This window comes from Plectropomus leopardus, chromosome 7 (assembly GCF_026936395.1).
Source record: "Plectropomus leopardus strain MGB_pleo_1.0 chromosome 7, ASM2693639v1, whole genome shotgun sequence".
Classification (NCBI taxonomy): Eukaryota; Metazoa; Chordata; class Actinopteri; order Perciformes; family Serranidae; genus Plectropomus; species Plectropomus leopardus.
The window spans coordinates 16,727,009-16,747,817 of NC_142182.1; the positions used below are offsets into that span (position 1 = coordinate 16,727,009).

Here is a 20,809-nt window from a genome sequence, read left to right on the forward strand (position 1 = left end):
TGGTATGTGATCGCATTTGCATCCATTTAAAAAAAACAACTTTATTATATCCTGACAAGTCATTAAATGATTTACTGTTATCATCTTATTGTCAGTTATCAAAAGCTTTTAAATGAACTATTCATCTCTTCTGGAACTAGTAATTATAAACAAATCCTGCCTAGATAAATGAAGATGCAGTCAAAAAAAAACATCAATGCTGAAAGCTATGATTCATCCGAGAAACAAACTGAACTCATCCATCTTTCTCTGTCTTTCCCCAAGTGCCAGAGAGCTGGAGCTGGAGGACCGACAGAGCCGACTGCAGCAGGAACTCAGGGAGCGAATGGCTGTGGAAGGTGAATGTTGGAGTGCCACTTTAGCTCTGAGGCTGGATTGCACCAACAAAGATTCATTTTTAAACCTGATCAAATTGTGGTTTATGTTTAAATTCTGTTGCACCAAACTTCAAAACTAGCTCAAAGGAAAGAGAGGTTAAATTCAAACTTCTCTTTAAATCTGAGTTTAGTTTTTAATCTAAACCTAGACTAAATGTGTAGATTTGTATAATCTGGTCCCTGTCTTTAACTCCTTGTTTCCCTGTGCCTCTCTCAGACCACCTGAAGACAGAGAAGGAGCTTGCTCAAGAGAAGCAGATCCTAAATGAAATGTTGGAGGTGGTGGAGCAGCGCGATGCCCTGGTGGCCCTCTTGGAGGAGCAGAGGCTTCGGGAGAAGGAGGAGGACAAGGACCTGGAAGCTGTGATGCTCTCCAAAGGCTTCAACCTTAACTGGGCTTAACAGGAGCGAAATGATTGCCTGGAAAAAGAGTTGACTTGTTATAGGCCATCTTTGATCAGAATAGTCTGCTGAACACCTGCAGCAGTGAATGTGTAAAGACTCCCCCAACACACACAAACACTACGACTGCCTCTGACATTGAAGCAGTCCACAACGTTTACATATCCTCTGCCCAAAGGCAGTCCCAGTTCATCACTTGCAGTTCTGCTTGCTCTCGCTCTCTGAGGGCGGAGAGGCGAGTAAATTCACAGCTTTATCATCCCAGCCTTGAAATGGATCCTCTCAAACATGGGAAGACCTTTGGGAGAATGTTTAAAGACTTGTTTTATCAATTATCTAAAGGGAAGAATGCAGTTCGGTCCTACTGATGTAAAGGAATTGTAAAGAATTGTGTTTTTGTGTATAGTTGTGTAGAACAAGTCACATTTTGGTGGAAGAGGGACCTCTCTTTTCCAAAAAGGACTGCTACAGAGGTGCTTTTTAGCGCTAGAGAGATGCCTCCAGTCTCAATCTCAGATTCTCCTTTTCAGTCCGACTGCAGGACAGATATCCTCTGCTGAAGCTGCCTTTCTATTTAGTGACAAACTGAGTTCTGTATAAACCATAAAGAAATCATAAAAGGCTCTTTTCCCCCCTCACAGAGTGTTTTAGTGATTCAATGCTAAGAGTCCATTAAATATGGCCATGGTTTTCATGTATTTATTATCTTTGTTTGCTTTTAACAGTTTTTTTTTGCATTCACAGGAGAGTGCCCAGAATCTCATTATCTTGCACTTGTGCATGACTCAGATGCACCAAAAAGCCATTGCATGTCAGGAATGAAGGCTGCAGGCACATAGAAGAACTTGTCCTTGAAAGCTAGGACATAGCATACAGACTTATGCTTTACTGTATGGTAACTTAAGCATTTCACATGACTCGATAATGATGGGCCTCTCCTTGACATGCCATTCACTGTATATCACACTGACAGTTCACGTTTACAAATACTTGTCCATATTTCAGTTCAGATGTTTGTTTCCTACTATGCTAGACAATAGCGAGGTAAACCAACAAGGATTCATCATGTTCAGATTCGTATTCTACCGTGTGTGTTAACATCAGGATGTTATCGTTAATGAAGCTTTTGTTTCACTGTTGTTAATGGGAGATCTGCAGAGCTTATGTTACTCATTTTGTGCCACAGGACTGTCTCCGTTTGTGGATATGCTGCAATATCTAAGGAGCACACCACAAGAACTTACACACTACATACCACTCACATCAGTATATGGCAGTGTTAATACTTAACCCTTGAACAAGATGCCTTTTTCATTTTCATTCTTTATGCTTAAGTTATATTTTATTTTTCTGAGTTGACTTGTTTTTGAGGTAGTCACATATGTGTATCCCACTGGAACTCAAGAATTTTACTTTTTTTTTTTTTCCAAATACTTTTCTACAGCAGGTCCCCAAACAAACAGATTTGAAATGGGATGCTGAAGAAATGCAAAGTGCTTTATGAGCAACTTGCATTGAACAGGAACGTATAGGTTTATCTGGTGGGCAGTCAAATCTAATAGCCTTTGTGACAACTGTAAGAATCCAGGTGGTCACTGTTTTACAGCACAGAAACAGTAGAGGCTATATTTATGACTTGGTATGAGCTGTGAATAAAATTTTAAAAAAGTGACATAATTTTAAAGGTTGTTGTTTTAGATGGTGTGTGATACGTTTGACATGATTGTATTGATATTTATTAACATGTGTGCAAAACTGTATTATATGTAAAGAAAATGAATCCTAATTTTTAAACTGTTCCGTTGACACGACTTGTAATGTAAATGCTTCATGTAGCTAAAATGCATAGGGGTGTTGGATGTATGCTGAAAACGGCAATAAAACAATGCAGTTGTTCTTTTAAATGTTTGTCCACTAAAGTCTCACTTTTAATTTTGTAGTATGGTTAGTGTTAGCTAATTGATCTAACTGTTATGAAGAATTTTAAGATAAAACTTACATTTTTTGGCATATTTAGCTTAAAACCTGTGTATTTCTGCAGAAATCACGAGATTCTATATCAAAGGGACTACCTGTAAACCCAAATATTTATTTGTATTATGTATTACAGTCAGGCTACATGGATTTTGATACAAAGTAAATATATAGTAGCCTGTGTTGATTAATACTCAATAAACCATAGCTACATATGACACAAAGTTAAATTATAGTATATATACCAAAGCAACAGAACAAAACAGAACAAGAGAAAGAAAATTAAAAAGTTTAAACATTGTGCACGAACGGTTAGAAGCCAAAATTAGCTTATGGAGACACCTCCCCTATTAAGTAACTATAATCATTCATAAAACGAAAAAAAAAGGTAAAAGCAAAGAATGCATAATTGATCAAAATCTCAAGACTAAACAGTGATACAAAGTTGATCAAAGATGTACAGATGACAAAACAGTATTAACAACGTGAAATACATTACAAGTCAATGGTCTACGAGTCCTTTTCAAATGTTTTTAACAATAATAAATAGTAACAATAATGCCAATATTAACACTACTAGTGATGGCAGTAGGTTGTTCCAAAAAGATGGTCCGCTGTATTTCAATGATTAATGAGTTGGGGGAATCAACAGATTAAAGCATGGTCAAAATTAAGCAGCAGAGGCACAGAAAACAGACTTTTAGTTCTTAGCATCAAAAACAAGGTCCCATTTCCCATATTGCAACCAACAGTGACTTTTTATTAGACCCTTCCTCAAATCCAAGCCCATATAACTCTGACAGGTATCTGCAGGCCCTTAAATAGTCTTAATATGTCTTTATTCAATTTTATAAATATTAAGCCTTGAAACGTATTGAATAGTCCTAAATTTGAATTCGCGAGGTCTTACTTGCGACAAGCATTTGATTTTTTTTTTAATCTTTTAATTTTTTTTTGTCAGAAGGAGCAGAGCTAAAGTCCACATTTCTAATGTTATATGTCTTTAAACCTACAACTGAACTACTGTTTTACTTCATGCTTGCACAAAATGTAGATGAATTTAACTCCCTCTAATAACCGTGCCCTCACATAAAACCTGCCTGTGCACTGGATCACGTACTTTATATATACCTTTATACTGACCGGCAAATAAAAAAGATGAATTGTCCAAAATTTGGTTCAAATTATATTAAAGAGGTCCTTAAAGCATTACATCTTTGTGTCTAATACCTATAGGCTCCCTGTCTGATGACATCGTCATGTTTTTTTTTCTCTCTCATAACTATTGATGAGGTCACAAAAGGTAGTTTTCTCAGACTTGACAGGCTTGTCTAGAGCCAGAAAAGACAGCTATTTTTCAGACTAAAGGGTCTTATGCATACATGTTTAAAATAAACTGTGAGCTCACGATGGGAAGGAATTAACAAAATAAAATAAACAAATAAAACCCAGAGTTCACCGCGCATATCTCTTTATCTATTCTCCTCACTACCTTTAACAAAATTTACACGTGGAAAGTGTATTATTGAAAGTACGCATTACTTTTAATTCAAATATAATTTACACGTTTTGATCGTGCCCTTATTTTGAAAGCAAGCTAACTATAACCAACTTCCGGTCTCTTGAAGTTTCAGTAGCTTGACGAAGCAGCTGACGTGTGGGTGAAAGTTTGAAAAAGTTAACGCTGCTCCTCGAAAATGCTGGCTTCAAGTTTCAGGGACTGTAAGGTAAGTGATGGGGCTTCGTAAAAAAATGCATGCATCATAAAAAAAGACAACTTTCCGCCAAGAAACAGCACGAGAACGGAAACGCCAGAGGAGGTTTGTGCGGTTTAAAATCACGCGCAAGTGTTGCGGTTATGCTAGCGTTGAAGGAAACAACCGTAAACGAAAGCAAACAAATATCGAGTTTTTAAACCGTGTTCACCTTCTGGGTTAACACAAGGTACAAATTCAGCTTGGTTGATGAAGATTGAATAATGTCCTTCATAACTGTGTTTGAAAAAACTCCTGTCAGGACACGTAGTTTTGCCCCAGAAAACCGTATTTTGAGTGGACTTTAATCAACCTTAAACCTTTACCAACCTTTTGGAAGTGTTTAACGTTGGACCTTGAGCACATTGGATTGATTTCTTTCTTAAACATGGTAGAAACAAAGGCAATAATCAACTTTGCAAGAAATGTTCTGCAAATTGTAGGACCTCCGTAGATTTAGATTTAAAAGGGAAAAATGACCAGAAAGCTATGATTATAAATATCATCATTATATATTTGAAATTATGTTACTGAATCATTATAATGTTTAATCGCATTCCTCTGGTAATTTCCCTCTTTTTAAATTTTTTTTTTCCTTTTTCTCTTTCTTTCTTTTTTGCTCATTTGCAAAAGCGTCGTTTTATTGTAACATTTTACTCATTTTTTTTGCTCATTTTTGGGTCATTTCTTAAGTTGCTCATTGCCTTTTTACCCCATGTTTTTCCAAAAGACATCAAGCAAATTTCCTCAGGTTTTAAAAGTTTAAACCTCTCTAAGTTAGGCTAAAATATTTCACGTGTGCACAGTTTTCTCTTGTAAAAGTATCTGTTCCCGGTAGCTTTTGTCTGCACTGCAAAGGTGTTATGTTATGAAAGTAAAATGTTAACATTCATGGAGTACTTTTTCCTGTTTTAGGTATGCAGACTTTTTCCTGCTCTGTGTTTGTTTTGAGTTTTTGTTTGTTTTGTTTGTTTGTTTACCTTGTTTACCCAGGGACATCAGATGGAAATTAGCTGCTACTTAACTCTGGTTAAAATAAAATAAACTCCTTTAGCACCTCACTCTCTATTAGCATACTCTTAGTTATGGCAACTATGGTGCGCCAGTTTCAGTCAGATGTACAATTCTGGTTTGGTGAGTTTGGCTGTGAGGTCTTACGTCAATCCTTTTATCTTCTGAGTGTTGCCTGGTAATTCTTCTGTCTCATGAATTTTGTTCCATAATCAGTGCTTTTAAAGCACTTTTTTGCATTTAAAGCAACAGTGTGTAAGATTTAGGGAGGGAAAGGGGGTTGTAGTAGCATTTAGTGGTGAGAGTTGCAGAGTTGCAGCTGAAGCTTTTCCTGGTTAGGATTCCTTAAGTGGTCATTGTTCAAGAGGTTTTTACTTGGAGCCAAATTGTCAGCAGAGGTCACTTTCTCTCCTAAAACCCGGTGATTTTCACCAGTGAAAACACCGAATAAAGCGGTTTCAAAAAAAAAAAGTGTTTCCACAATGCAGTTTGACACTGAGGGACTGCAATGCGAAAATACAAATGGTCCTATCTAGAGGCAGTGTTTGGTCTGTCTCTTCTTAGCTACTGTCCTGCTGCTATTTCTGTCTCCAGGCTGCATGTCAGTGGGTGGTGCTTTTGTTGGCTCTGGCTTTCTGTCCTCTTTGACAACATCTAAGGGCCCTGACACACCAAGCAGATGGTCGACCGTCGGTCATGGTCGAGCTATCGGCGAACGTCGGCCGTTGTCCACCTTTTTTCAGTCGATTTAATATGTTGGATCTGTGTCTAAGACGGCAAAGCTCATTGGTGAATATAACCACTCTGTTTGGCAGTTCAGCTCAGTTTACAAGAAGAGAGAGGGAAGTGTGAAATGAAAAAAGATCAGCTAAGTTTCATTTTATGCTGGCATGTGACTTTTTCGTTTTATGTTATGCTATTCTTTCCCATGCACATTGTCGATTAGATTTTTTTTTTCCAAAGTCATTTGAACTACTTTTTCTAAGTAGCTTTAGTTGAACAAACTGGATTTCTGGCGAGGGTATTGTTGCTGTTCAAACACTTCCAGAGTGTAAATGGTAGTGTGCAAAGCAATGCTTTCAAAGTAGCTTCCCCAACACCGATTCTGATATTTCTGTCTCTTACAGGCATGGAGCGCTGAAGGTCTTCCATTGTCCACCAGCAGTAATGAGGCTTGCAAACTATATGATGCCATACTCACCCAGGTAACACTCACATACTTATGCTTCCACACAAAACAAACAAACCGATAAAAAGAAACTCCTTTCCTCTTATTAAAAATTATACACAAGATGTGATATTATCTGTAGAGTACGTATAACTGTAAACAAAAATTGCACTTCATCTTTTTTTGTTTGGCTTCTAGTTTGTGAAATGGCAGAACGACGAAACCCTGGGAGGATTTGAAGGATGCTTCTCTGCCATCAAGGCAGCTGACCCTAATTTTGGTAAATACAAATGTGGTCAAACATTAGTCATTATTTTTAACCTTTTGCTTAATTGGGTAGGTCCTGATAAGATATGGAAACTAAGCAGCAGCAGAGTCGACAACAGATTAAAGGAGATGACAGCAAATCAGTGTCAAAAGTTCAGAGTAAGAAAACAAAGGGGGGGATGATGGTAACAGTGCTAAAATTATCCATTGCTGAAATAGCCTAATTAAAAATGACTTTGACCCTCTATACTTTAAATAAACACGGACGAGGTCAGCTCCTCAAGGTCTTAGTTCTAGTTCAAGGGAGCTACAATCATTAAAGCTTATCAGTTGTAATGCTTTGGGGTCATAAAACACTGTTAAATTTAGATAAACTTAATGAGTAATCTTGGCACATAAATAGAAGAAACCGTGACTTGTAAAAGGCAAAGATCACGCTCATCAGAACAGACGCTTTTTTATGACATGTTATGAAACATAAGTGCCCATAAAGCACAGGTGTGATTAATTACATTAATAACGACCAAATCCATTTCGAAAAGCCAGTTCCAGGTGTTCATTAGAATGAGTAACTGGGACAATTTTGGAAGTGAAGCATAATTAATGTCATTAGTTATACCTGTGCTCTGCCTGAGTGACATGATAAACCCTTGGCTATTTAGCAATGACTTCCTGTGCTGTCATTTATGTAACAAAAGCATTGACCGAATGACCTTGAGAAGCAGGGGTTAATCAGTATCTGTCTGTCAATCTAAGAAACTCTATGACTTGTAATTGATGTTATAGATGCTGCTATTTATCACCATGTGCTCATTTTGAGCTCTCATCAAGTGTTTTAAATGTTTCATTTGTTGTGCATGCAAATGAATCAAGCTGTTGTTGTGCAGGTTCAATAATCATTGATGCACCTGAGGACTTAAAACTGCTTTTGACTTTAACTGAGAACACAGGATGAGACCATTCAAGTGTTGTTTTTTATGGTTACATAAGGAAAACAAACGGAGGTCATGTAGGTTTAAGATGAATTCCATTGTTAACATGAATCATAGTTAATAGACCTGAATATTTAAGTAGAACACAATTCTCTTTGGATAGAAAAACAATGCATTTGCCAAACAATATTTGAAATCATTGGTAACTTTTTTTTATTTAAAGCTGTAGTTGGTGACTTTCATAAACTAACTTTTTGTCATTATTGCTCAAACTGTCTCTATATTCACATCAGAATCTAGTTTTATTGCCTAGTACATTTACATATACAAGGAATCTGACTTGGTGTTTTGGTGCCAAACAATTAACATAAAGGAGAAGAATAAAATAGTGAATTTAATTAGAATAGAACATAAGATAAAAAATATAGAAGCAATTTAAATATATAAAATGACAAAATAGAATATAAAGGACACAAAAAGTATATACAAAAGGTGCATTGCATGAGACGGATATGGCTTGTGAACTGTGGTCAAACTAATAAATAAATTAATTGTTTATTTTCCAGGGACAGCGCACAGTTAAAAGTAATTTCACCAGAGTTAGCTAGTTGCTAATATGCATCTGTTGGGCAGTTAAACAAAACAAACAAACACTTAACAGCAGGTGGCCTACACTACCTAAAACAGGATAATACATAAAAGTCCATAAATATAAAAATTTCACTACAATAACGGAATAAAATCAGTATGACTGACTGTTAAAGAAAATCAAAGCAAGACTATGAATAATTAGGAACTTCAGGCATGCATCTGAGTAAAAGAAAGAAGTTATCAAACTGTCAAATTGCACAGCGCGGTTCAAATATGTATCAAGATTGACTTCATTTTGTCATGTGACTTCATTTTCTTTTTCTTGTCTCATGTTTTCAGGAACATATTTTTGTGTTTACTGTTTAGCTGTAAAATGAGGAAATTTGTGACCTGGCAGCATTGTTGAAAACAATCAAGCCAAAAAGTCGGCCAAAAGGCCTCATCTCATTTCAGACTGAACAATGTTTTTTTTTTAAGTATAATGCTGCATAGTGTACTTGAACATTAACTTTGTCCAAATCAGCTTTATTAGCAAAGTATGTGTGATCATATAAAAGAAGATAAAAAAGAAGATGAAATTTGACCCCAGTTTTCATAAAACATGAACAGAAATTGCTGTAAAGGCAGTTTACTTCAAAGTGCCTTTTATATATCTGGCTTTGCATCAAAGTGCATGTGATAGTTTCATATTGTTTAACTGCAGTAAAAAAGTCCAGAAGAAAAGACCAGTGTTATCTGTTTTCCCTGCAGTTATGGGCCATGTGATAAGTACGGGGCTGGAGCTGGTGTCAACGACTAGCTCCATCCGTCTGAATGAGAGTTTGGCCAGCGCTGTGAGGCGAACAGTGGAGCTAGCCAACAACCAGGACATCACTCCCAGAGAGAAGCTCCATGTTAAGGCTATGGAGCTCTTTTCACGTGGGTAAGATCCAGAGCCAGGTGGTTACAGGATATCAGTCAAAACAGAGGCATAAAAAAGAATTTGGTGCTGCAAGGGTCAGCAGTTTGACTTGGCAAAAGATGCTGACCTGTCATTGAATTTTGGTCCGCCAACGCCACAACCTAAATTCAACTAAATATAAATAGATAATAATGTTGGTGACCAGCAGTGCAGTTTCAAATTTAAATAGAAAAGCCCATTATTATTTGGGTTGTGGACAGCCCAGAGCTATCTTTGAATCTTTTTTTAACAGAAAAATAGACCCAAGATTGCACTTAAAATGTTAAGCATATGATTGACAAGATTAAATATTTATCATTCAAACCAACTGATATTAAATGCAAGCTTTGCTAAATGAAATTACAAGGAGCCGAAAGGTAAAGGTGCTCTAAACTGAAAATAAAAAGTTTCTGTGTAGGATTTGACAATTTAACACTTAGGTGCCCTCTGGGGGTCTTATCAGAAACAACGGAGATAACAATGCACACAATTATTTTTTCCCCCTAGAAACATTTGTGAAATAACCATATAGAAACTCATCTTGTTGTGGCTTTAATAGGAAATATGTTTAATAAAATAGTTCAAGCAAGATTGTTTACTGTTAAAAAGCGTTTTCTACTGAGATAAATTTTCACTCTTTTTAGAGAAATGCCAGTAAAATAACCTGACCAGAAGAGAGGCATTTTTACTGATTAAATGTAACATGTTTTGAAGTGAGGGCTGCAGCGCAGTCAGTCAACATTAGGTCCAAATAGAGAAGAGATCAGCTTTGTTTACCATCATGCCAGAGGAAATAGTTTGTCTGTGAAAGAAGTCTTTTTGATGTTTTATCTATCAGACAATAGTCATTCATCCCTAAGTTTCTTTTTTTCTGTCCCACTGTGATGCAGTCACATGCTTCAGATCCACACAATTCATCTGTTATGTTGTGTGCCAAAGACTCTTCTGTATATTTCAGTTGCAGTCTAGTGAGTAATATTTGTATTCTGTCTGTTGTGTCTTATTTCCCAGTAGTACAGTATGATATACTATAATATTGAGAGGACAGTTTGTTTCTCAATATTGTCTTAGAGGCTTCTTTTGTTTTTCCAGGGGCCTCTAATTCCCTCCATTCAGCACAAAGCATATTGACGTCTCTGTGATTCTCATGGTACACTTATTCTGTTGACCTTCAGTGCTTTCTTGTCTTTAACAGTTACTCACATTTCTTGTAGAAATTTTCTCAAGGCCTGCGATGTATGGGAAGACATTCTGGTCGATCACCCCACTGATATGCTGGCTCTCAAGTTTGCTCATGATGCTTACTTCTACTCAGGAGCCCAAATTCAGATGAGGGACTCTGTGGCCAGAGTGCTGCCCCACTGGAAACCACATATGCCTTTATCCAGGTACAGAAAACAGCATACATTATGAACAAGAGAAGCACTTTTGGATAACTTAATAATCACACGAAAAGTCATTTATTAATGTATTGTTGAGAGTTGGGGGGTTAAAATCATGGGCTTTGATGTACTGTATAACCAATAAACTGTACATGTTACCACAATGAGCTGAATGTTCATGGTATCAGTGTGCATTAGAGAGCCTTCTATATGTTCAATAGAGTGTTCATTGTATACAGGTGCTGACTTTCTGCAAAAATACAATTGGACTGAATGGGTCTCCATAGCCTTTTATGTGCTATATAACTCATAATATCTCACAAAAACCAGCTGCACATACGCTCATTATGATTGCATGTACAGTGTGTAATGCGTTATTCCATGTACAATAGCTGATATTAAAAAAACGATGAATGCCTAAGGGTTTTTAAAGCTTAATGATTATGTGATTAAAAATTTTTATTGAACAAAACAAAATGAGAAAATTTTGTACATAAAACAACAGGCATTAAAGATGCATTTTCAGTGCTTTGTTCAGTATTATAGTTTCTTGGCCTAGAACCACCCTCCCTGCTTCCCACATGGAATAAACCAAAGCAAACAAACAGAACAACAGAAAACAAGGAAGCAAATACATGAAAATATACATAACAAAAAATAAATGAATAAAATCAACAGTAATATAAATTAAAACAAAGCTTAATAATTAAAGTATAATGATTATCAATTAGCAAAGTTATAGTTCCCATTTACAAAGAATAACCCAGGTGTTAACATGTTTATCATCTTGGGAGCATTACAACTGTAGAAGGAGAAACAAATAAAAGGTGTCCTTAGATTGATATGTAAATATACTGTTTAACTGCTGTATCTACTTGAATGTAGAGCCTTATGCACACCTTCAGTTTCTTGTAGACAGGCCCGAAGGATGAAATGTCCATTGGCAAGAGGATGTTAAATCCTTGAAATCTGATGACGGTCTAGAGACTAAAACATTTTTCTAAAAAATTACTGCAATTTAAAAGACAGTGTGTGGGAATTCTTTCTTCTCTTGGTAAATTAATGGAACACTTCACCTACAACATGACCATTTGTTTATCAGTTACTTACCTTGTGTTACCTTGAATTTGTGAAGAAAACTTCAATTTTCATTGCATGCCTCAACGGTAAATGGAAAATCTAACACTGGTGAACATTCATACTGAATTGAATTAAAGGGGCCCCATGTTACAAAACAAAACCTCAGTTTACAAACTCTCACACAACTCATGCAGTATAAGTAAAGTCTAATTTATCCAGGATATAGTTCCAAAACGTATGCATATTTGCTGAAATCTTATGATTTTTTTTTTTTTTTAAATCGTACTTTTTATTGTTGTTTCCTTTTAGGGCAATAACAGATCAAGTCAACTAGTTACAAGCATTGTGCATTTCTCAAATTGTAACAAGAAGATGTAATAAAATGTAAGGGAAAAGAAAAAATAAAAACAGACAAAAAGACAAACGCAGGTAAACCAAAAAAAAAAAAAAAAAATAGATCTGAAATCTTATGATTTAAAACACTTCCGCATTAAGTAGCTTGCATAGGTAAGCACATGTTTGAACTTTGCTCTTGCATTTCTTTGTGTTTCTTAAGGCACCTGTGTTTGAGTGTTTATGCAGAAGAGTTTTGACTAGTACGTTTTTTGTCATGTTCTTAGGGTTTTGTTGTTTGTTTCCCGTTTTGTTCTGGAAATCAATGTCCTCACGTGTCATGTCTTGTTTTACTTCCCACCATTGTCTGTTTCCAGGCTTTTTTTGTCTCATTTGGGACACTTTCAATCTCAAAACGGCATGCACTGTTTTGTTACATTTTCCAGATTTAATGACATGTTTCCGTAAAACAGTGTGCAGCGAGCTTTGAGATGGTGTTACCCAGTCAGCAGCAATGTGTATATAAATAATTGTCTAACAGATCTTGACTTGCTGCACTATATGTTTTGTTTACATTTCACACTTGAGCCTGGCTTGTCAGTCCTTCGCTGTTCCCAGTCTTCCCTGCACATCTGTTTTGTGTTAGTCTGGTTTGCTCCGCCCCAGTGTTACCTACCACACCCTTGCCGTTTTTTATTGTCAGCCTTTCCCTGCTTTGCCAATGCAGGCCTACTGCAGCTACTCCAATCTTGTTCTTGTGACAAGTTTTCTGCGTATATGTACCTGGTTCCCTTTTTCCCTTGACATTTTGCCTTTGTTCGTGGTGTCATTCCTTAGTTTGTGTCTTGTGTTCCTTGTTAGATTCCTTCCCTGTGTTTTTTGTGGCATTTTGCCATTCTGGTTTGTTCGGTTTAGTTTTGGTGCTTTTTTATGTTGTACTTTGAGTTAGGTCTACCTGCATCTTCAAGTTTATCACCTGCCTGTTTATGATGTATTTTACCAGCTGCATTTAATTTGCCTGCCAGCTGTGCTGCATTTGGGTCCTCATTTGAACTGACACCGTTACGGTCTTATCAAAAATGCATGTGCTTAAGAGGTATTAAATACACCACTGCATAAGTGATACTTGGACTATACAGCATGTGTGAGAGTGTATAAAGATGCAGTATATGATATACTTTGTCTGATATTAAGTGGAGCCGTACTTTACTTCAATTCATCAAGAATGTTTTCTTAACAAATATAATGCAACATGGAGTGAGTAATTGATAAACAAAAAAAGTAAAATATTCCTTTTAAAAAGGTTATTTTGTTGTTGTGTTCACTACTTGTTTCTGCAACACCCAAGTTTACATAAAGATCGTGTTTATTTTTGAGTAGCTTATAAAATGTATGCAGATTGTATGAAAACACAGAAAACAGCATAACATTAGGCATACGTATATGGATGTATGAACCATAGTTTTGTCTATAGGCACAAAAAGACATTCGCAGTTCATACAGGAGTCATTAAAGTCACAAGAATGTGCAAACGCAGAGTGTAGATACAAACGTATCTGTTCAGTGCAGTGGTGTAGCTAGTTAGCTGCTTGTTGTAGCTGCAGTACTTCTTACTGAGAGGCTAGAGAGTGTTTCAGGAAGAGTCTGTTGAGGTGATTGAACCATACAGTCCTGCAGAGGGTAATATCTCTCACACAGGGGGTAGCCTCGGTCTGCACCCTGCAATTGTGTGCCCTTTATGGGTAACAACTTGATGCAAGCAAATTATTGTTTGCTCTCACATCTTTTCCTCAACAACACATAGTCAAAGAATATAGATGTGTCGCAACAAACAAAATCCTATTCATATTTTAACATTTAATGGTAACACTGATGCCTCACAACAATGATTTCTTCCAAGCTGTGCCTGTATTACAGAGACAAATCCTCAATATGCTGTCACAACAAAATGCCCATATTCCTACAAAGCAATAATGTGAAGGCAGTTATCAGCATGATCAAAAGTTGGGGATGGCACACAAAAGTTGACACTGATGTAATGATTATGTTCACTTTTGGGGTCACTTGAAATGACTCCCAGAGTTTTCATTGTTATGGCTCGAAGCTTGTTTGATCTCTAAACCAGTGTCTGCTTTTCATCATTCTAGATAAACTGAATGGGTGAGTAAAAGTTCTTTCCATCCTGTCTTTAGTAATGAGATTTTTGTGTGTTTGTGCCCCCAGTTATCTAAAAGGACTGTACTCCTTTGGTCTCCTGGAGACTCGCCTCTATGACCAGGCAGAGACAGTAGCCATGGAGGTGAAATTTTCTTCTTTATTTTAGTCTGCTGCACACACTGTTGTCATTACTGTAACTGGGAGGTCCAGTCTGTCTATGCCTGTGCTGGTTGTGTCAGTTCAATTCGCCAAGTAATTTGCTGTCAAACACATATAATAAGCAGCTCATGGCAGCCCTCACTGGCCAGACTCTGCTGTGCTGAATGCATACAAAGTAGTTCTGACATGAGCTCACTTGAAAAAAGATTGAAGAACATCATAGACCAGAGGAAAGATAGCAATTGAGACCTGAGCATGCCGTTATGTTTGAATAGACATTTTACCCTGGTATGAGAAATATAGCATTTCTTCTGCATCTGAATTGCTTCTCCTTTACTTCAAACTGCTTAACTCTCTTCTACAGGGCCTCACTCTCACTCCAGAAGATGCTTGGTCCGTGCACTCTGTAGCCCATGTTTACGAGATGAAAGCAGAGGTGGACAAGGGCTTGAAGTTCATGGAAAGTAGAGAGAAAGACTGGCAGGTACAACCATTGTGTGCTCCTCAGCAGTTTGTTTTTCTGATGGATTTTATCTCAGCAACCTTGTACAGTTCTGTACAGTTTGTCCAATGAATCAATTCACACATTTCAGTAGCCCTATGAAAAACACTTCAAATATGTATTGTTAAATTCCAGATATCTGATGTGCTGGCCAGTCATAACTATTGGCATTGGGCTCTATACTTCATAGAGAAGGTAAGGATTATAATGAGTTTTCTCAGTCAAGCGGATAGTTGGCAGTAGGAGTGTTTGTGGAACTTGTATTTATGATATCCTTTCCCCTGGGTAATTTGAAGTCTGGAGTTGATTATATTGCAAGATTAATTTGTGTTTGCATCTGTGCAACACAATCTATCAACCCTGCTTATATCACAAGTCTGGAGTTATTCAAATTCATCTTTTTCACCTCTTCTTCCTCCACAGGGGCAATACGAAGCAGCTCTGCAAATATACGATTCTCAGGTTGGTTTGTGTTGAGAGTTTTGCATTCAAACTTGAATGGTACATACCTGTCAGAGTCCATCCTTTCAAGAACTATGCATGTAGCAACACACAAGGGATGCAGACTAAAAGCAATGTGTTGTGCTTGTTGTGAGGCAAAAAGTCAAGTGTGTGCAAATGGAAGTGATGTCCATGTGATAACACATTTCAGTGTCTGCTGCCAAAACTAATTACTCTTTTATTTAAGTCCAAAAATAGGAATGACAATATATAAGTAAAGCCTTTTACTGTCCTGTCCCCATACAAGAACATTTCATAATGTTACCACTGGCCATAACTCTGAACACAACAGAGATTCTAACATCAAGTCAGATGAGTTTCATGAATGTTTAACCACTCATATCAGGGGAATCCAGCAAGACATAAATGTGCCTGTTTTAAAATTTTATTTCTCTGAAAAATGTCATTGTGTGGAGGCTGTCACATGTTCAAGGTGAATAGTAAAATATGTCCTCTGTTTAGGTATTCAGACGTTGTAAAGCCACAGGATCCATGTTGGACACTGTAGATGCCAGTTCAATGCTCTGCAGACTGGAAATGGAGGGTAAGATACAGGCTGATATGGGAATTCACAAGGTATAACTTGGGATGTAATCACTGTCTGCATGAAGGAAATTGGGAATGGAGTTTTAATCTTACGGTCCATGTATCACATAGATGCCACTTACCAGAGTTTGATTAAAATTCTGGATGTGATGCATGCTATTTTCTGTTTCAAAATTACACTGATTGGTCTGATGAAGGTGCTCCAACATATGTTAATGTGTTGCTGATCATCTGAAAGGCGACGGCAGCATCTAATTTGTGATAAATTAAGATACTGTGGTCTTAAGTGAAACTGCTAATTAAGTGAGATAATGTTAGGTATCCTACCTCATTAATCTGAAACTGAAGGTGCTGTGTTTTGTAATTAGCAGTACCTCTGACCACATCTTTTTTACTCTATACAAACCAAAACACTAGAGACTAGATGACCTGCTGAAGTCTCAAAAATGTATTTGTCTTATATTTTGTAGCCTCTATGCAGCCTTCAAGCTGTGTTTTTGTGTTTGTGTTGTTGCATGCGTCAGGTGTGTGCGTGAAGGACCGCTGGCGAGAGCTGTTCCAGACCACACAGCCTCACACTGATGATCATGTGACCTTGTTCAATGACGTCCACTTCCTCATGGTGTCGCTGGGAGCTAAAGAGAGTGGGACTTCTCAGCGTCTGCTGGAGGGCCTCCAGGAATTGGCTAAGTAAGTTCCGCACATTTCTTCTCTTCACTGCACACCTCAACACTCTGTCAGCCTTACATAAGAGCCACACAGGCCTTATGTAAAACGGAGACGGAAACAAGGCTGAGCGTAGGATGGCGAGATGGAGAGCAGTCAGAAAGAGAATTAAGAGCTGCAGTCCATTTCAGAGACTGGGGTCTTCCCTGTGTAGCAGATGTACCAGCAGCTGCTGCCTCTGTGGAGTTTTGTGGTTAAAATGTATTCTGGCATCCCGACCACAGACATCCTGTGCTCTCTATTTTGTCCAGCGCACAACCCACAGAAAAGCTGCCACTTAAAACCAGCTTTTTTAAATTGTCATGTTTTTCAGAGTTACGTAATATAATGCAAGTCACAAGACTTTGGGAGTGATGCACTTTGAGGGGGAAAGCAGCTCTTGAAAGTGAATTCCCAAGTAACATACAGGAATGTTCTCCTCAACACAGCTCTCACTGAAGACTTGTTTGAGCTTTGCATTAATTATCTCCACCAGTCGAATGTATAACATACTGTATATATCATGTCACTTTTATAACCTAGGTTTGGATGGATTGCGCAGCTTTACATAATCCATATTTTGCCATTTTATAATTTCACGTTCTTCCTCTTACAGTCAGAGGCAGCGACTCTAAGAATTAGCTAATCCAAGAAAGCCCCACAATAGTATGAAATCTTTGGCCCTACGATGAAGTGAATCCTACTCAGATGCTGATGCCTTTCACAGATCAGTAGTAATACCCTAACACCCACCAGACTGTAATAGAAATAAACCAGCTTGAAGCTTTTTCTCTAGATTTTGTTGATGTTGATGTTTTAATGCCTCCGCACCAGGGACAGTCGTGTCAGGAGGAATAGTGTTTTTGGCTGCCCGTCTGTCGTGAATGCAGTATCTCAAGAACACCTTGGGGGGATTTCCCCAAATTTGGCACAAACATCCACTTTGACTCAACGATAAACTGATTAGAATTTTGTAGTCAAAGGTCAAGGTAAGTGTGACTTCACAAAATATATTTTTGGCCTTGACTCAATTTGTACTCTATTTATCAAAACAGTCACACAAAGAAGATAGTGATGACATTTTATATCCAAAAGGTCAAATTTTACCTTTGCTGTGATGTCATCATTACTTCTATGGTCAGTACTCAACATCATATCTCAGGAACAGATGATGAATTGGTGAAACTAATCTTGGGTGACCACCTTAAAAACTGTGGCGATTGTATAGATCTTCTGTGCTGCTGGGAAGATGTGTGTGAAGCATCTACGTTTTTGCAGACATGGATGGAAACTGTAACAGCAACTGGACTGGTTTGCGGAGGCATAAAACTGCTATATAGTAATTCACGATTAATTAGGAATATTGCATGTCTTTGTTTGCGTCATTCATGTGTGTACATGTTACTGTATGTGTACACAGCAAGCTGTTCAAACAAATGGCCCCTGGCGGGATTAATGAAGTATAAATATAAAACAAAGAATAAACAGAACAAACATTATATGCTTGCCACACCTCAACAAATCACCCCAAAAACATCCCTTCCCTGGCACTAGCTTCTAAACCTTACAGCCGTACCAAGATATGTCTTTTCATTAGTTATAACCCACTCCTTTCTTTTGTAGAGAGCCAGGGGACAATGAGCAACATCAGTTGGCAGGGACTTTAGCTGTACCAATGTGTCAGGCCATGATGGAGTACGATCAGGGCAACTACAACCGAGCTGTGGAACTACTGCACCCTTTACGCTACCGGGTGGTAGATATCGGTGGCAGTGATGCACAGGTAAGGTTCACAGAAACTGTGATAAACTCAAAGCAAACAAAAAAAAATCCAAGTCCAAACTGAACTGCAGTTCTCTTATGTACAGTTGAAAAGCATACAGCCTTGAGGCTTCACTTTTTTCTCTTTAGATATCATTGATTAGAGTGTAATATGCTTTTCTGAGTCAAACTGAAATCCCTGTTGTTGTAAAGTAGGCCAGAGGTGAAGAACGCTCTGCATAAGAGCCAGAGTCTTTCAGTCCATGAACATACCACATAGTGTGAGAGTGTGGAGCGCAGAGCACCAACACATGAATAATGAATCTGTGATGGACGCTGATGGACTTCATCCATTTTATGTTCTTTGTGTTCAGAAAACCGTTCCCAAAGGTGCAACAGTATACATACATACAGCAAAGCACAGAAGGCTAGAAAGACTCATACACAGTGTTGAAGAAGTATTGTGTTTACTAATGGGTTTGTCCACTGTTGTTCACAGAGGGATCTCTTCAATCAACTGCTTATTCATGCAGCCATGAAATCGGAGGATAAGCACCATCAAAAACTGGGAAGGTAATACACAACGATTTCAGCAGCTTCAGTGCTCTGTGTTTTGGCCATCTATGTGTTTTTTATGAAACTCTTTTGAGAGATAGCAGAAAAAAACAAAGATCTTGCACTATTTGAAGCACTGAATTTCATCATGATACAGTATTGTTGCTGCTGGGGCTGCTGTCCGCTTGAGTGTTCTTTAGTTGCTGTTTTTTCATGTCCATATAGAACACAGACTCTATGCTCCCATTATGTAACCAGCATCCCCTGTCCGTACACCGTGTTATACTTTCATTATTGATCGGGTTAGCCTCTCAGCTTGTCTCTCTAAATCTGTGTTCATATCTCTGTGCTGTTCTGTGTTGTGCTGAATTCCTGCAGATGTCTTCTGGTGGAGCGCGATGCCATGAGGCCGAACTCCCCTCTGACGGATCGCCTGATGCAGAAAGCCCTGGCTCTTCACACCTAGACGGATTGCAAGGTGTGTAGAGCAGTTCCCATGCAAAAAACATCAAGCGATGCCATAATCCGATTTGCTGGTGTTTGGCTTTAGGAGACTCCTTTACCAATGGGCAGAAAAATTTGCACTTTTGTCAAGACATCTGAAACTTTTTATAGAGATTACATTTCAATGCAGAGCTCAAGCCTTTCTGACTACAGACCTTTAAAGTTTTTTATGTGAACACATTTGTACCTTTCTCAAGATTATGAGCTCATATATAACACGGGTTGCTAATTGATCCTACCTAAGCCCCGCCTCCTTTCTCTGTGCTCCAATAGCAGCTGAAAAAGCTTGAACAATGCACAACCTCAGTCAGCTTTCCCTTTTGGTCATACTCAGATATGCTGTGTGGTATAGTTTTCTAAGTTTCAAAGAAAACCAAATGAAGATATAATACATATGTAACTTGGGCACTGTCACAGTCTTCATGGACACATTAGATTGCTTATAGTTACATATTAAGAAGCATTGTAACTGTTGTGGTAACAAAGGGCCTACGTGTGGATAAATTCCTTGTAGTAAAATACATGTAGAATGCACTGTGTGCCAGACAGCAGGCAGAGGCGAGGACTGGCTCTGGGGACGTGGAACATCACCTCTCTGGCGGGGAAGAAATTTGAGTGGGTGTGGGAGACAGAGCTGTGTGAACTAGATATAGTAGGGCTCATCTCTATGCATAGCACTTGTTTTGGAACAAAACTGGAGAGGTGCTGGACTCTTGCTTTTTCCAGAGTTGCCCAGAGTGAGAAGTTTTGGGCGGGTTTGGGAATACTCACCAGCCCCCAACCTGAGCGCTGCTGTGTTGAAGTTCTCCCTCGGGGAACAAGAGGGTCACTATGATGAGACTGCGAGTCTCTGAGAGAAGGTCTCTGACTGTTGTTTGTGCTTATGCACGGAACAGCAGCCTGATCAGAAGAGGTGCCGCCTTATATCTGTGGTATCGTTGAAAAGATTTGGAAAATGACAGATACTGTAGACTGGTTGCTGATATGATTTTAAATACATTAATTATCGTCAGCCATAAAAGATCAAGGCTAACATTTCTTTGTTCATACTATCTCTGTATGGCAGTGCACAGCCTTGAAGTAACTTTCTACAGTAAAGACATACAGGTCAGCATTATGATCTGTGGTCAGTAATAAATACATAAAATAATTTACTGATCCCCACAGGGGGAAAATGCGACACAGGAGCAATGTTGACTGATGTCATT

General features: G+C 38.1%; 2 protein-coding genes across 28 annotated transcripts in view; both read left to right on the forward strand.

The window, feature by feature from the left end:
* mical3a (microtubule associated monooxygenase, calponin and LIM domain containing 3a) overlaps positions 1 to 2,683 on the forward strand; it is a 107,076-nt gene extending 104,393 nt beyond the window's left edge. For all 23 annotated transcript variants that reach the window (XM_088080077.1, XM_088080078.1, XM_088080056.1 and 20 more), the window contains 2 exons: positions 265 to 338; positions 595 to 2,683. In XM_088080077.1, coding sequence (XP_087936203.1) covers positions 265 to 338; positions 595 to 779 — 259 coding nt within the window. In that variant the 3' untranslated portion in view covers positions 780 to 2,683. The remainder of the gene's footprint in view (positions 1 to 264; positions 339 to 594) is intronic.
* Positions 2,684 to 4,354: 1,671 nt separating this feature from the next.
* Positions 4,355 to 20,809, forward strand: part of ttc38 (tetratricopeptide repeat domain 38) — a 66,894-nt gene continuing 50,439 nt past the window's right edge. For all 5 annotated transcript variants that reach the window (XR_015776987.1, XR_015776989.1, XR_015776988.1 and 2 more), the window contains exons 1-14: positions 4,355 to 4,480; positions 6,646 to 6,723; positions 6,885 to 6,966; positions 9,227 to 9,398; positions 10,631 to 10,804; positions 14,435 to 14,510; positions 14,892 to 15,011; positions 15,165 to 15,224; positions 15,453 to 15,491; positions 15,993 to 16,074; positions 16,601 to 16,766; positions 18,405 to 18,564; positions 19,042 to 19,115; positions 19,476 to 19,575. Coding sequence is in view for 2 of the 5 variants with exons in the window: in XM_042495474.2 (XP_042351408.1) it covers positions 4,451 to 4,480; positions 6,646 to 6,723; positions 6,885 to 6,966; positions 9,227 to 9,398; positions 10,631 to 10,804; positions 14,435 to 14,510; positions 14,892 to 15,011; positions 15,165 to 15,224; positions 15,453 to 15,491; positions 15,993 to 16,074; positions 16,601 to 16,766; positions 18,405 to 18,564; positions 19,042 to 19,115; positions 19,476 to 19,563 (1,401 nt within the window). In the remaining 3 variants the exon portion in view is untranslated. The remainder of the gene's footprint in view (positions 4,481 to 6,645; positions 6,724 to 6,884; positions 6,967 to 9,226; positions 9,399 to 10,630; positions 10,805 to 14,434; positions 14,511 to 14,891; positions 15,012 to 15,164; positions 15,225 to 15,452; positions 15,492 to 15,992; positions 16,075 to 16,600; positions 16,767 to 18,404; positions 18,565 to 19,041; positions 19,116 to 19,475; positions 19,576 to 20,809) is intronic.